The sequence below is a fragment of the Triticum aestivum genome, chromosome 4A (genome assembly GCF_018294505.1).
Source record: "Triticum aestivum cultivar Chinese Spring chromosome 4A, IWGSC CS RefSeq v2.1, whole genome shotgun sequence".
NCBI classification, from domain to species: Eukaryota; Viridiplantae; Streptophyta; class Magnoliopsida; order Poales; family Poaceae; genus Triticum; species Triticum aestivum.
The window spans coordinates 489,956,511-489,973,735 of record NC_057803.1 but is presented as its reverse complement, the minus strand read 5'-3'; the positions used below and the strand labels follow the sequence as shown (position 1 = coordinate 489,973,735).

At 46.6% G+C, this 17,225-nt stretch overlaps 1 protein-coding gene across 1 annotated transcript; it reads right to left on the bottom strand.

The window, feature by feature from the left end:
• Positions 1–3,551: 3,551 nt before the first annotated feature.
• On the bottom strand, positions 3,552–5,805 carry LOC123082120 (uncharacterized). Its single transcript, XM_044504531.1, has 3 exons — positions 5,632–5,805; positions 4,716–5,544; positions 3,552–4,633 (listed from the first exon to the last, which is right to left on the bottom strand). The coding sequence occupies exons 2-3, from the start codon at positions 5,517–5,519 to the stop codon at positions 3,905–3,907; spliced, it is 1,533 nt and encodes a 510-aa protein (XP_044360466.1). The 5' UTR covers positions 5,520–5,544; positions 5,632–5,805; the 3' UTR covers positions 3,552–3,904.
• Between the last annotated feature and the right edge of the window lie 11,420 nt (positions 5,806–17,225).

Genomic DNA, 17,225 nt, shown 5'->3' with positions numbered 1-17,225 from the left:
ATGCCTATATACATGATCATACCTAGATATTCTCATAACTATGCTCAATTCTGTCAATTGCTCAACAGTAATTCGTTCACCCACCGTAAAATACTTATGCTCTTGAGAGAAGCCACTAGTGAAACCTATGGCCCTCGGGTCTATCTTCATCATATTAATCTTCCAATATTTAGTTATTTCCTTTGCTTTTTATTTTACTTTGCATCTTTATCACAAAAAGACCAAAAAAATTATCTTATCATATCTATCAGATCTCACTCTCGTAAGTGACCGTGAAGGGATTGACAACCCCTTATCGCATTGGTTGCGAGGAGTTGTTTGCTTTGTGCAGGTACGAGGGACTCGCGTGTAGCCTCCTACTGGATTGATACCTTGGTTCTCAAAAACTAAGGGAAATACTTACGCTACTTTGCTGCATCACTGATACGTCTCCAACGTATCTACTTTTCCAAACACTTTTGCCCTTGTTTTGGACTCTAACTTGCATGATTTGAATGGAACTAACCCGGACTGACGCTGTTTTCGGCAAAATTACCATGGTGTTATTTATGTGCAGGAACAAACGTTCTCGGAATGACCTGAAACTTCACGGAGCAACTTTTCAGAAAATATGAAAAATACCTGCAAAAGATGAAGGCCAGGGGGCCCACCACCTGTCCACGAGGGTGGGGGGTGCGCTGCCCCCCTAGGGCGTGCCCCCCTACCTCGTGGGCCCCCTGTTGCCTCTCCGACTCCAACTCTAACTCCAACTCCATATATTGTGTTTCGGGGAGAAAAAAAATCAGAGTGAAGAAATCATCGCGTTTTACGATACGGAGCCGCCGCCAAGCCCTAAAACCTCTCGGGAGGGCTGATCTGGAGTCCGTTCGGGGCTCCGGAGAGGGGAATCCATCGCCATCGTCATCATCAACCATCATCCATCACCAATTTCATGATGCTCACCGCCATGCGTGAGTAATTCCATCGTAGGCTTGCTGCACGGTGATGGGTTGGATGGGATCTATCATGTAATCGAGTTAGTTTTGTTAGGGTTTGATCCCTAGTATCCACTATGTTCTGAGATTGATGTTGCTATGACTTTGCTATGCTTAATGCTTGTCAGTAGGGCCCGAGTGCCATGATTTCAGATCTGAACCTATTATGTTTTCATCAATATATGAGTGTTCTTGATCCTACCTTGCAAGTCTATAGTCACCTATTATGTGTTATGATCCATTAACCCCGAAGTGACAATAATCGGGATACTTACCGGTGATGACCGTAGTTTGAGAAGTTCATGTATTCACTATGTGTTAATGCTTTGTTCCGGTACTCTATTAAAAGGAGGCCTTAATATCCCTTAGTTTCCGTAAGGACCCCGCTGCCACGGGAGGGTAGGACAAAAGATGGCATGCAAGTTCTTTTCCATAAGCATGTATGACTATGCACGGAATACATGCCTACATTATATCAATGAACTGGAGCTAGTTCTGTGTCACCCTAGGTTATGACTGTTACATGATGAACCGCATCCGGCATAATTCTCCATCACCGATCCATTGCCTACGAGCTTTCCATATATTGTTCTTCGCTCGTTTACTTTTCCGTTGCTATTGCTATCATCACTACAAAATACCAAAAACATTACTTTTGCTACCGTTACCTTTTGTTACCGTTACCACTACTATCATATTACTTTGCTACTAAACACTTTGCAGCAGATACTAAGTTTCCAGGTGTGGTTGAATTGACAACTCAGCTGCTAATACTTGAGAGTATTCTTTGGCTCCCCTTGTGTCGAATCAATTAATTTGGGTTGAATACTTTATCCTCGAAAACTTTTGCGATCCCCTATACTTGTGGGTTATCAATCACCCTTTCCTCTTTAAGGGAAAACCAATGCAGTGCTCAAGAGGCAGCAGTTGCCGCCGGCAATCCCTCTGCCCGAACCCCCGCAAGTTCCAGATTATGCATTTCATTGTGCCACCAGCTGTACTATTAGAACACAAGAGTTCTAAAAAGAGAAGAACAAGAGTTCTAAAGAGAGAATACATGTTTATCTCGTTGTGGAGCCCTGCGTCGCCCTCCCGCGGGCGACTCGGGCGCTAACCCTAGCTGCCCCCGAACTCCCCCTCCCCCGCCTCCCCCCGCCTCCCTCCCCTTCCGCAGTCGGGCAAATCACGCATGGGGTCGTCGGTGGTGGGCCTCTCGGTTTCGCCCTCTCGTGTAGCTCGGGCGGTGCAGGGCGCTCGTCTGTAGGGGGTGTTGGGACGGTGCGGGGAGCTGGCGGAGACGCGCGGGCGTGCGCATGGCTCGTGGAGGCATGAGGCAAGCTGGAGCCGGCGGAGGCGATGGGCGCCCGCGAGCTCGCGGGAGCGCTCGTTTGCAGGGGAGCGTGGCGTACGGTGGTTGCGACACGGTGCGACGGCCAGATCTGAGGAGCCGCGTGCACATGGTGCTTAGGCGTCGCTTCCGGGTGGATCAGCGGCATGCCAGTCGCGAGGGGCGCGCATGGGGCTCCGGGATGCGTTGATCTGGCACGTAGGAGGCGTGCTGGGCTGGAGGCCTCTAGGCAGCGCGGATCTAGGTGTAGCGGCGCATGGTGATCGCGGTCAGTTCGCGAACGGGGGCGGTGCTGGAGCAGGGAGGCTCTGGCCACGGTTGGATGCGGGGTGCACGACCCGATCTGGTATCTGGAGGCACGTCGTCGGGGAGGCTAGCTGGTGGCCCTACACAACGGTGGCGCGCTTGCTGTGTGGGGGGTGCGCGGTCCAGTGGAGGCACGGGTCGACCTCGACCTGCTGCGTGGGAGTGGCCGCCCTGGGTGAAAGCCTGGCTGGTGCTGGCCGGCCGGCGGCGACGGCGCCCGTGGGCGTCGTTATCATCCTTGGAGGCGTCATAGGGAATTTCAGAGCCTCTACTCGCAGATCAATTTCTTCGGGTGAAAGCTCAGATCCTGCTGCAGGGTCGGGCGGTGGCATCGTCTTGAACGTTGTTCCCATTGGTGCTTCCTATGACTGGACGTGCACGGTGACTTATGTGGCAACAAATGACGGTAGTGAGCATGTCGAAGGCGTGGCATTGGTCGTGGTAGTCGGCTCTTCTTCTCCGTCTTATCGGTGGGGTTGCCTCGACTGTTTGTTGCTGTGAAGTCGAAGCCGCGGTGGCGGGGCACCGGTGGTATACAATGACGCGTGATAGGTGGTTCGTTTTGCGATCCTCTGTGACGCTAACCTTGCCTACTCTCTTTGCAGTTCACCACCGGAGTCGGAGTTGTGTTGTCTTATGTGGTTTTCTTTTGAGTGTTGTGCTACAGCTATTAGGGCTGATGTTTTCTTTTTCTTTGACCTTCGGGTCTTTTGGTCTTAGGACCTTCACCACCTTATTATTTTGCTGATGCTAGACCTTTCAAAATAAAAAGGAAAGGAGAAGCAGTGGGTACTTATAGAACATATATGAAGAGAAGAACACATAACGCTTTCAGCAAAAGTCTAGCTTTTAATGTGCATTTTTACAGATACTGTTTATCGAAATATATGTACCTTTGTAAACGAATCAACAGAAACAAGTTTAATACTTTAACTTTACGATGCGAATGTTTACTGATATACACCGACGAATACACGAAATACAGAGACCAACTTCAACGGCAAAGAATCCGCGTGCCCCAGATCCGTGTGCCCCAAATCCTCTCACAGGTCTTACTCAAAAATTAGGTTCTTCAACGCATTTCACTCAAGGGCGAATCATCGGGTGCTAATTAGTGAAGGCCCATAACCATGGTTCATGTATAAAGCCACTGGGAATGGACAGTTATAGTAGCACACACGGAGCAAACCAAAATAGAACAGCACGCAGCCACTAACGTACTACTGACAATACGGTCTGCAGTGATTCGTTCAACTTAACTCGGGGGCTAGCTAATTCACCAGAACTTGGTAATGCAAATGCGCAGATGAATCTCTTTGGACTCCCCGTGCAGCATCTCCGGATTGACATGCGCATGGAGGCGCCCGTGCTCCATGTCCACCTCGCCGGGGACTCCGCAGTTCGCCACGTCGCCTTTCAGCTGGAGGCTGCTCCTGAGGTGGCCTGCGCCGGCCGGAGGACCATCCACCCAGAGCACGCCTGTGTACACCGGCCTCGCGTCGGCATCGACATTGCCCCTGACGCACACGATGTTGACGGGGCGGACGCCGGCGGCGCCCCTCCCCGCGCCCACTGCCAGGAGGAACACGCGGCCGTCCTCCTCCGCCACTAGCAGAAGGCGGTGCTCCGACGCCGGCACGACGAGCGGGCGGCAGGTCTCGTACTTGATCTTCTCCATGGGCCAACAATGCCGGCCGGACTCCTCCGTGAGGTGGCGCAAGAGGCTTGCCGGCGAGCCCTGGAACGCGCACTCGAAGCAGTAGCAGGGCGCGTGCGCGCACTTGGCCGAGTGGTCCGCGGCCGAATGGTAGGCGATGGACCTCGCGCAGCCGAAATTCCTGTAGGGGCACGGCACCTGGTAGGCGTCGACCAGGCCGTCCATGTAGGGGATGTGGGTGTAGGCGGTGGCGCGGCCGCACAAATCACAGTGCTTGTTCGCTCCGCCGTCGCCATTGCCATTGCCGCCGCCGCCGCAGGCGCAGCACACGACGTGTCCATTCCCGCACTGCAATCCACAAATCCATGCATGTCTATGAATCAACCTTTCTTTTTTTACGGACATTTCGGTTAGTTCGACTATGTATTACCATGAATATGGGACGCTTGAGGGGAGCAGGGCACGCGGCGCAGTGAAACCATTTCTTCTTCACCTCTAAGATGACGGCCTCCTCTTCCGCTGGTGCCACAGCTACCATGGCTGCTGTTACTTGTTCATCGAGTTCGAGCACGCCTCCGTCTTCCGGCTCATGCTTCACCGTGGCCGGTGGGTTCACCACGGCGGCCAGCGTCGCCGTAGCCGCCAGCGTCGGCGTCTTCGTTGACACTGCACTGGGCTCCGCTAGCGCCGGCGTCTTCGTGTCCACCTGACTGGGCACCACCTGTGCCGGTGCCATGGTGGCCACTGCACTGGGCTCCGCCGGCGGCGGCGTCTTCGTAGCCACCGGACTGGGCGCCACCTGCGCCGGTGCCATGGTGGCCATTGGACTGGGCGCTGCTGGTGCCGGTGCCATGGTGACCACTAGACTGGGCGGCGCCGGCGTAGGCGTCTTCAAGGCAACCGGACTGGGCGCCGCCGGTGCCATGGTGGCCACTGGACCGGTTACTGTCACCGTAGCGGCCGTTGGCTTCGCCTTGGCAAGCGGACTGGGCGCTGCCGATGCCGGTGCCATGGTGGCCACTGGACCGGTTACTGCCACCGTAGCGGCCGTTGGCTTCACCACCGCGATTGGCTTCGCCTTGGCAACTGGACTGGGCGATGCCAACGGCCACGTCCCGGTGACCCCCGAACCAACTACCTCCTTGATGCTGAACTTCTTGTTGCTGCTCTCGGCGTTCTCGGAAACCCGCTGCCTCTTGTTCTGCTGGTCTGCCGGTTTCTTTTGGCCCGCCATAGATCTCCGGCGGGTTTGCGCCCGGCTGAACGATTGAGCGGAGTAAGGATCCAACGTGCGATTCATAGATGGTTCGAAACATGCGAGAAGATGTAGAAAAAGAGAGACTTACATTTGGCAAGAGGAAGCTGCGAGCTATGGAGGAGAGGGAGCGACGTTTCTACGGAAGAGACGATCCTTCTTCGCTCTGAGCGGTGGACTGTGGAGTGAGACCGAGTGAGTAGCCAGGCTAGTGTTTTCGAGGGCCGTGCTGGGTGCTGGCGTGCTTTGGAACGTGTGCATTAATGCATGCTTGCAGTGGAGAACGCGCACGCGTTGATTCGGGTGTGAGGTGAGAGAGTGTGAGACCACGAGCGGCCGTGAAAACTCTGGTCTGATCTGGTCTGGTCAAGGGCGAGAGCAGACCCGTCACTTCATCTTACACCAGTCTAGTCGGACGTCATCACACACTGCCTGCGCAGCTAGCTAGCTAGCCGGAAGTACTGTGCGGACGACACTTTGCCCACACGAACTGAGGACGACGGATGATTGACGGTGCATCCAGGTTTTGCTCTGCGTATGTACGGTCAGATGTGCTGCATCGTCCAAAGATCGTCCAATCTTGTCGTGTGTATAGCAGCCTAGCTAGCTCGATCGTCTCGTCTCGTCTAGTTTGGCTTCGTGAGTAAGGAACATCCCCCTTCTTCACACGCTCTGCCGATCTTTCTTTTTTAACAACAGAAGGCGCACGCCAAACATATCATTTCAGCTCAATGACAGTGTATAGCGTGAATTACAAAGCTCTGAAACTGAAAATTTGAAAGAGAAGCTACGGAGCAAGTCATATTTCTGTGAGCTCAAGCAAAACAAACATATGCCAGGTACTGCCCGATACTTCCTCCGTTTCACAATGTAGTGTGTCCGCATTTTCTGAGATTGAACTTTGACCGTAAATTTAACTAACGAGACCGACTGCGGCGGGACAAAAATTATATCACTAAATTCATAGAAAAAATATGAATTCAATGATATAATTTTTGCTCTCGCCGCAAACATCGGTCTCAGTAGTTAAATTTACGATTAAAGTTAAATCTTGAAAAATATGGGCGCACTACATTACGAAATGGAGGGAGTATCTAAGAATCCAATGAGCTACATTGTGGGCGTATCATTAATCCCCTAAAAATATGAAACACCTGAAATTTGAAAATGAAGAACAGCGGAGAATAAGAAAAACTTTGCTAACACCTTTCTGATAGTCCAAGGGATAGTAGCATCAGAAATGTTTATAATGCCAACGAAAGGCAACTTGTGAGGAAAGTGGGCTGAACAATATTCAGGCGCTTAGCCACTTGAGCCGCAAGAGAAGGGCCGGAGCTTCAGCTCGCAAAGGTGTGCCTATGCAAATAGTAGAAGCCTGGATCTGTACATTGTACACCCTCTGGCGATTTATTTATTTTTTATGAGAGAACTTTTATTTTATTCATCAACTGTCAAGGTAGTACAAAAAACAATGTGTCAATTTTCACACTAATATTATTCTTTCATCTAGCAAGGAATACATATCTATATTTAGAGCATCTACATCCGGACAAGTCCGGCCCTCTATAAAGTTTGCGGGTGTATCCGGGTGTGTCTGCAAACAACACGGAACAACCTCTTATTTAGGATGTCGTACATCCACACATCTTAAATGTGGATCGTCAAACCAATACAATTCATACACGTAGATCATATGTTACAAATCATAGTTCACAACAAATACGACAAATTAAAATAAATATAGTTTGACATTTTGGAAATGTCAAAATGAAATCAAAATCCGAGCGTAACGGATCACCCGCTCGCTAGACGAATCACTCGACGGACGCCATACATGCCACCTACTCTGTTTCCTTCCTTGCCCCCCCTGCTCCGCCTGCATCCTTGCCGCATGCCACGCTGCTGCCATAGCCATCCTCGTCGCCTCATACTGCGATCGTTGATCTCTTTCTTCATCCCCGCAAGCCACTTGTTTGCATACTCATTCAAGAGGCTTTTGTCCGTCAACATTATCTCCGCATCTTTCTTGTCTAGTGCGATTTGCAACCCCTCCTTCTCAAGCTCAATCTCTTCAAGTGTCTTGACCTTCTCGAGCTCCCGTTTGATCACCACCTCTTTCTTCTCCAACTTGATCTTCTCCATTAAATTTGAAACTTATTGTTCGCCCTCTCCAGGTCCTAATTCATCTCCTTTTGTGCATCCATAATGAGCTTGTACCTGTCCTCTTTCTTGTTCGCCCTAACAGAAAAATGCTTGTCCATGTGAAGGACATTTTTGTAGCCATCACAAGAGGCCCCCACCTTCTCCCACTTGTTTCCCATCACTTGCTGCTTATTCCTTGGCACAGTGGATCTTTCATTCTCCACTGCAACATCTTCCTCTTCTTCGTCCAACCTAATTGATTGGTGGGAGCTTAAACCATCATTACTCTTCTTGCTGGCCTTGAGATCGTCCACAAGTTGTGTCTATTTTGGTTTGCCATTCAAGATCATCCAACAAATGGCTAAAACTAAATGGCATCTTCTCCGTTTCTTGATACATAGTGGCCGCCATCACTGTCTAGCAAACAAAATATGTATGTCAATGAGAATGCAACAAAACACAAGCATATGCAAATGATGATAAGATGAAGTAATTTAGCTTACGTGAGTTGCCACTCCCATCCCACTTTGATGGCAGCCAAGCACATGTGAATAGTAGCCAACGTACTCGTTCACTTCCCCTTGAATGATCTCCCATCGATGTTCGAGAGACGCCACATTGCGGTTTGTGGCGATAGGATGCGGCTCCGTATATTGCTTTTGTTCATAATATTCCTTCCAAATACTTGTTCCCCTTTTACTCCGTGCCGCATATGAGATCCATTGTTGTGGCCAACCAAGATCGAACCAACAAGATATCCTCAAAGTTGAGAATGTACGATCTCTTGCCTGTGTCGTCTTTGACTTCTTTTTCTTCTTGCTCGGATTGGGATTTGATATTGTCCCAACTCCAAATGAAGGGCAAGTTGGATCCCCAAACTCTTAGTCCATTTGGGTCGGATCTTGATTATCATTGTGAAGGAAATATGCCGTAGAGGCAATAATAAAGTTGTTATTTATATTTCCTTATATCATGATAAATATTTATTATTCATGCTAGAACTGTATTAACCGGAAACTTAGTACATGTGTGAATACATAGACAAAACAGAGTGTCCCTAGTATACCTCTACTTGACTAGCTCGTTAATCAAAGATGATTAAGTTTCCTGACCATAGACATGTGTTGTCATTTGATGAACGGGATCACATCATTAGAGAATGATGTGATGGACAAGACCCATCCGTTAGCTTAGAATAAATGATCGTTTAGTTTTATTGCTATTGCTTTCATCATGACTTATACATGTTCCTCTGACTATGAGATTATGCAACTCCCGAATGCCAGAGGAACACCTTGTGTGCTATCAAACATCACAACATAACTGGGTGATTATAAAGATGTTCTACAGGTGTCTCCGATGGTATTTGTTGAGTTGGCATAGATCGAGATTAGGATTTTTCACTCTGATTGTCGGAGAGGTATCTCTGGGCCCTCTCGGTAATGCACATCACTATAAGCCTTGCAAGCAATGTGGCAATGAGTTAGTTGCGGGATGTTGCATTACAGAACGAGTAAAGAGACTTGCCGGTAATGAGATTGAACTAGCTAGGTATGATGATACCAACGATCGAATCTCAGGCAAGTAACATACCTATGACAAAGGGAACAACGTATGTTGTTATGCGGTTTGACCGATAAAGATCTTCGTACAATATGTAGGAGACAATATGAGCATCCAGGTTCCGCTATTGGTTATTGACCGGAGATGTGTCTCGGTCATGTCTACATAGTTCTCGAACCCGTAGGGTCTGCACGCTTAACATTCCATGACAATTTGTATTATGAGTTATGTGATTTGATGTACCGAAGGTTGTTCAGAGTCCCGGATGAGACCACGGACATGACGAGGAGTCTCGAAATGGTCTAGACGTAAATATCGATATATTGAAAGGCTACATTCGGATATCGGAAAGGTTCCGATTGATTCGGGTATTTTTGGAGTACCGGGGAGTTACGGGAATTCGCCGGGGGAAGTAGTGGGCCTTAATGGGCCATACGGGACAGGAGACAAGGACCTCGAGGGTTGGCCGCACGCGCCCCCCCCCATGGCAAGTCCGAATTGGACTAGGGAGGGGGCGGCGCCCCCCTCTCTTTCCTTCTCCCTCTCCTACTCCTTCCCTCTCCCCCTCATGGAAAAGGAAGGGGACTCCAACTAGGATTGGGAATCCTAGTTGGACTCCCCCTATAGGCGCGCCCCTCCTAGGAAGGCCTCCTCCTCCTCTCTCCTTTATATACCTGGGCAGGGGGCATCCCAAAGGCACTCCAAGATTTGTCTTAGCCATGTGCGGTGCCCCCCTCCACAGTTACACACCTCGGCCGTATCGTCATAGTGCTTAGGCAAAGCCCTGCGCCGGTAACTTCATCATCACTGTCGCCACGCCGTCGTACTGATGAAACTCTCCTTTGGCCTCAACTGGATCAAGAGCCCGAGGGACGTCATCGAGATGAACGTGTGCTGAACGCGGAGGTGTCGTATGTTCGGTACTTGGATCGGTTGGATCGCGAAGACGTTCGACTACATCAACCGCGTTACTAAACGCTTCCGCTTTCGGTCTACGAGGGTACGCAGACACACTCTCCCCTATCGTTGCTATGCATCCCTAGATAGATCTTACGCGATCGTAGGATTTTTTTTGAAATACTGCGTTCCCCAACAGTGGCATCAGAGTCAGGTCTATGTGTAGATGTTATATGCACGAGTAGAACACAAATGAGTTGTGGGCGTGGGTATATACATATTGCTTGCCGTCACTAGTTGTTTCTTGATTCGGCGGTGTTGTTGGATGAAGCGGCCCGGACCGACATTACATGACCGCGTTCATGAGACTGGTTCTACCGACGTGCTCTGCACACAGGTGGCTGGCGGGTGTCTGTTTCTCCAACTTTAGTTGAATCGGATTCAATGAACAGGGTTCTTTCTGAAGATCAAAAAGCAATACTATACCACGTTGTGGTTTTTATGTCGTAGGTAAGAACGGTTCTTGCTAAGCCCGTGGCAGCCACGTAAAACTTGCAACAACAAAGTAGAGGACGTCTAACTTGTTTTTGCAGGGCATGTTGTGATGTGATATGGTCAAGACGTGATTATATAAATTGTTGTATGAGATGATCATGTTTTGTAACACAGTTATCGGCAACTGGAAGGAGCTATATGGTTGTCGCTTTATTGTATGAAATGCAATTGCCATGTAATTGCTTTACTTTATCACTAAGCGGTAGCGATAGTCGTAGAAGCAATAGTTGGCGAGACGACAACGATGCTATGATGGAGATCAAGGTGTCAAGCCGGTGACGATGGTGATCATGACGGTGCTTTGAAGATGGAGATCAAAGGCACAAGATGATGATGGCCATATCATATCACTTATATTGATTGCATGTGATGTTTATCCTTTATGCATCTTATTTTGCTTAGTACGGCGGTAGCATTATAAGATGATCTCTCACTAAATTTCAAGGTATAAGTGTTCTCCCTGAGTATGCATCATTGCTACAGTTCGTCGTGCCGAGACACCATGTGATGATCGGGTGTGATAAGCTCTACGTTCACATACAATGGGTGCAAGCCAGTTTTGCACAAGCAGAATACTTGGGTTAAACTTGACGAGCCTAGCATATGCATATATGGCCTCGGAACACTGAGACCAAAAGGTCGAGAGTGAATCATATAGTAGATATGATCAACATAGTGATGTTCACCATTGAAAGCTACTCCATCTCACGTGATGATCGTACATGGTTTAGTTGATTTGGATCGCATGATCACTTAGATGACTAGAGGGATGTCTATCTAAGTGGGAGTTCTTAAGTAATATGATTAATTGAACTTTAATTTATCATGAACTTAGTCCTGATAGTATTTGCATATCTATGTTATAGACCAATAGCTTAAGATGTAGCTCCCCGTTTATTTTGATATGTTCCTAGAGAAAAATGAGTTCAAAGATGATAGTAGCAATGATGCGGACTGGGTCCATGATCTAAGGATTATCCTCATTGCTACATAGAAGAATTATGTCCTTGATGCACCGCTAGGTGACGAACCTATTGCAGGAGCATATGCAAACGTTATGAACGTTTGGCAAGCTCGGTATGATGACTACTTGATAGTTTAGTGCGCCATGCTTTACGGCTTAGAACCGGGACTTCAAAATTGTTTTGAACGCCACAGAGCATATAAGATGTTCCAAGAGCTGAAATTAGTATTTCAGGCTCATGCCTGAGTCGAGAGGAATGAGACCTCTGACAAGTACTTTGCCTACAAGATGGAGGAGAATAGCTCAACCAGTGAGCATGTGCTCAGAATGTCTGAGTACTACAATCACTTGAATCAAGTGGGAGTTAATTTTTCAAATAAGATAATGATTGATAGAGTTCTGTAGTCACTATCACCAAGTTACGGGAACTTCGTGATGAACTATAATATGCAAGGGATGACGAAAATGATTCTTGAGCTCGTCGCGATGATAAAATTAGTGAAGGTAGAAATCAAGAAAGAGCATCAAGTGTTGATGGTTAACAAGACCACTAGTTTCAAGAAAATGGGCAAAGGAAAAGAAAGGGAACTTCAAGAAACAATGGCAAGCAAGTTGCCACTGCCATGACGAAACCCAAAGCTTGACCCAAGCCTGAAACTGAGTGCTTCTACTGCAAAGGAAATGGTCACTGGAAGTGGAACTGCCCTGGATACTTGGCGGATAAGAAGCATGGGAAAGTGAACAAAGGTATATTTGATATACATGTTATTGATGTGTACTTTACTAGTGTTTATAGCAACCCCTCGGTATTTGATACTGGTTCAGTTGCTAAGAGTAGTAACTCGAAACGGGAGTTGCAAAATAAACAGAGACTAGTTAAGGGCAAGGTGATGATGTGAGTTGGAAGTGATTCCAAGGTTGATAAGATCACCATCGCACACTCCCTTTACCTTCGGGATTAATGTTTAACCTAAAATAAATGTTATTTGGTGTTTGCGTCGAGCATAAATATGACTGGATCTTGTTTATTGCAATACGGTTATTCATTTAAGTCAAAGAATAATTGTTGTTCTATTTACATGAATAAAACCTTCTGTGGTCATACACCCAATATAAATGGTTTATTCAATGTTGATCGTAGTGATACACATATTCATAATATTGAAGCCAAAAGATGCAAAGTTAATAATGATAGTGCAACTTATATGTGGCACTGCCGTTTAGGTCATATTGGTGTAAAGCGCATGAAGAAACTCCATGTTGATGGACTTTTGGAATCACTTGATGCTTGCGAACCATGCCTCATGGGCAAGATGACTAAGACTTCGTTCTTCGAAACAATGGAGCGAGCAACAGACTTGTTGGAAATAATACATACTAATGTGTGTGGTCCAATGAGTGTTGAGGCTCGCGGCGGGTATCATTATTTTCTGACCTTCACGGATGATTTGAGCAGATATGGGTATATCTACTTGATGAAACATTTGAAAATTTCAAAGAATTTCAGAGCGAAGTGGAAAATCATCGTAACAAGAAAATAAAGTTTCTATGATCTGATCGCGGAAACAAATATTTGAGTTACGAGTTTGGTATTCATTTGAAACAATGTGGAATAGTTTCGCAACCCACGCCACCTGGAACACCACAATGTAATGGTGTGTCCGAACGTCATAACCGTACTTTATTAGATATGGTGCAATCTATGATGTCTCTTACCGAATTACCACTATAGTTTTGGGGTTATGCATTAGAGACAGCTACATTCACGTTAAATAGGGCTGGGTCTAAAAATCCGTTGAGATGACACCGTAGGAACCGTGGTTTAGCAAGAAACCTAAGCTGTCGTTTCTTAAAGTTTGGGGTTGCGATGCTTATGTGAAAAAGTTTCAACCTGATAAGCTCAAACCCAAATCGGAGAAGTGCGTCTTCATAGGATACCCAAAAGAAACTATTGGGTACACCTTCCATCATAGATCCGAAGGCAAGATCCTTGTTGCTAAGAGTGAATCCTTTCTAGAGAAAGAGTTTCTCTCGAAAGAAGTGAGTGGGAGGAAAGTAGAACTTGATGAGGTAATTGTACCCGCTCCCTTATTGGAAAGTAGTTCATTGCAGAAATCAGTTCTAGTGATTCCCACACCAATTAGTGAGGAAGCTAATGATGATGACCATGAAAACTTCTGATCAAGTTACTACTGAACCTCGTAGGTCAACCATAGTAAGATCCGCACCAGAGTGGTATGGTTATCCTGTTCTGGAGGTCATGTTACTTGACCATGACGAACCTACGAACTATGAGGAAGCGATGATGAGCCCAGATTCCGCAAAATGGCTTGAGGCCATGAAATCTGAGATAGAATCCATGTATGAGGATAAAGTGTGGACTTTGGTGGACTTGCCTGTTGATCGGCAAGCCATTGAGAATAAATGGATGTTCAATAGGAAGACGGACGCTGATAGTAGTGTTACTATCTAAAAAGCTTGAATTGTCGAAAAAAGTTTTTGACAAGTTTAAGGAGTTGACTATGATGAGACCTTCTCACCCGTAGCGATGCTTAAGTCCATCCGAATCATGTTAGCAATTGCTGCATTTTATGATTATGAAATTTTGGCAAATGGATGTCAAAACTGCATTCCTTAATGGGTATCTTAAAGAAGAGTTGTATATGATGCAACCGGAAGGTTTTGTCGATCCAAAAGGTGCTAGCAAAGTGTGCAAGCTCCAGCGATCCATCTATGTACTGGTGCAAACATCTCGGAGTTGGAATATATGCTTTGATGAGTTGATCAAAGCATATAGTTTTATACAAACTTGCGGTGAAGCCTGTATTTACAAGAAAGTGAGTGGGAGCACTACATCATTTCTGATAAGTATATGTGAATGACATATTGTTGATCGAAAATAATGTAGAATTTTCTGGAAAGCATAAAGGAGTGTTTGAAAGGAGTTTTTCAAAGAAAGACCTTGGTGAAGCTGCTTACATATTGAGCATCAAGATCTATAGAGATAGATCAAGACGCTTGATAAAAAAATTCAATGAGTACATACCTTGACAAGTTTTTGAAGTAGTTCAAAATGGAACAGTCAAAGAAGGAGTTCTTGCCTGTGTTGCAAGGTGTGAAGTTGAGTAAAGACTCAAAACCCCACCACGGAAGAAAATAGAAAGATAATCAAAAGTCATTCCCTATGCCTCAATCATAGGTTCTATAAAGTATGCTATGTTGTGTACCAGACCTATTGTGTACCTCACCATGAGTTTGGCAAGAGGGTACAATAGTGATCCAGGAGTGGATCACTGAACATCGGTCAAAATTATCCTTAGTGGAATAAGGAAATGTTTCTTGGTTATGGAGGTGACAAAGAGTTCGTCGTAAGGAGTTACGTCGATGCAAGCTTTGACACCGATCTGGATGACTCTAAGTCTCGATCTAGATACATATTGAAAGTGGGAGCGATTAGCTAGAGTAGCTCCGTGCAGAGCATTGTAGACATAGAAAATTTGCAAAATACACACGACTTTGAATGTGGTAGCCCCGTTGACTAAACTTCTCCCACAAGAAAAACATGATCACTCTTTGGGTGTTAATCACATAACAATGTGAACTAGATTATTGACTATAGTAAACCCTTTGGGTGTTATTCACATACAGATGTGAACTAATCACATAAAGATGTGAACTATTGGTGTTAAATCACATGACAATATGAACTAGATTATTGACTTAGTGCAATGGGAGACTGAAGGAAATATGCCCTAGAGGCAATAATAAAGTTGTTATTTATATTTTCTTATATCATGATAATTGTTTATTATACATGCTAGAATTGTATTAACCGGAAACTTAGTACATGTGTGAATATATAGACAAAACAGAGTGTCCCTAGTATGCCTCTACTTGACTATCTCGTTAATCAAACATGGATAAGTTTCCTGACCATAGACATGTGTTGTCATTTGATGAACGCGAGATCACATCATTAGAGAATGATGTGATGGACAAGGCCCATCCGTTAGCTTGGCATAAATGATCATTTAGTTTTATTGCTATTGCTTTCATCATGACTTATACATGTTCCTCTGACTATGAGATTATGCAACTCCCGAATACCGGAGGAACACCTTGTGTGCTATCAAACGTCACAACGTAACTGGGTGATTATAAAGATGCTCTACAGGTGTCTCCGATGGTGTTTGTTGAGTTGACATAGATCGAGATTAGGATTTGTCACTCTGATTGTCGGAGAGGTATCTCTGGGCCCTCTCGGTAATGCACATCACTATAAGCCTTGCAAGCAACGTGACTAATGAGTTAGTTGCGGGATGTTGCATTATGGAACGAGTAAAGAGACTTGCCGGTAACAAGATTGAACTAGGTATGATGATACCGATGATCGAATCTCGGGCAAGTAACATACCGATGACAAAGGGACAATGTATGTTGTTATGCGGTTTGACTGATAAAGATCTTCGTACAATATATAGGAGCCAATATGAGCATCCAGGTTCCGCTATTGGTTATTGACCGGAAATGTGTCTCGGTCATGTCTACATAGTTCTCGAACCCATAGGGTCCGCACGCTTAACGTTCCATGACGATTTGTATTATGAGTTATGTGATTTGATGTACCGAAGGTTGTTCAAAGTCCCGGATGAGATCACGGACATGACGAGGAGTCTCGAAATGGTCGAGACGTAAAGATCGATATATTGGAAGGCTATATTCGGATATCGGAAAGGTTCCGAGTGTTTCGGGTATTTTTCAGAGTACCGCAGAGTTACGGGAATTCGCCGGGGGAAGTAGTGGGCCTTAATGGGCCATACGGGAAAGGAGAGAAAGACCACGAGGGTTGGCCACATGCCCCCCATGGCAAGTCCGAATTGGACTAGGGAGGGGGCGGCGCCCCCTCTCTTTCCTTCTCCCTCTCCTACTCCTTCCCTCTCTCCCCTCTTGGAAAAGGAAGGGGACTCCAACTAGGGTTGGGAATCCTAGTTGGACTCCCCCTATAGGCGCGCCCCTCCTAGTCCAGCCTCCTCCTCCTCCTCCTCCCTCCTTTATATATGTGGGCAGGGGCATCCCAAAGGCACTCCAAGATTTGTCTTAGCCGTGTGCGGTGCCCCCCTCCACAGTTACACATCTCGGTCATATCGTCGTAGTGCTTAGGCAAAGCCATGCGCCGGTAACTTCATCATCACTGTTGCCACGCCATCGTACTGACGGAACTCTCCTTTGGCCTCAACTGGATCAAGAGACCGAGAGACGTCATCGAGCTGAACGTGTGCTGAACACGGAGGTGTCGTACGTTCGCTACTTGGATCGGTTGGATCGCGAAGACGTTTGACTACATCAACCGCGTTACTAAATGCTTCCGCTTTCGGTATACGAGGGTACGTAGACACACTCTCCCCTCTAGTTGCTATGCATCCCTAGATAGGTCTTGCATGATCGTAGGAAATTTTTTGAAATACTGCGGTCCCCAACACATTGATCATCTCCGACATGATAAACTGCTAAAATGATCATGGTCTCTAAGCATTGATCATGTTTGAAATGAACTAGTGGTCTAT

Bases quoted from the DNA above. Each gene is read 5' to 3' on its own strand.
- LOC123082120 (XM_044504531.1), bottom strand. From the start codon at position 5,519: ATGGCGGGCCAAAAGAAACCGGCAGACCAGCAGAACAAGAGGCAGCGG. The intron at 4,634-4,715 runs GTAATACATAGT...TGTGGATTGCAG, and splicing joins TCAAGCGTCCCATATTCATG to TGCGGGAATGGACACGTCGT.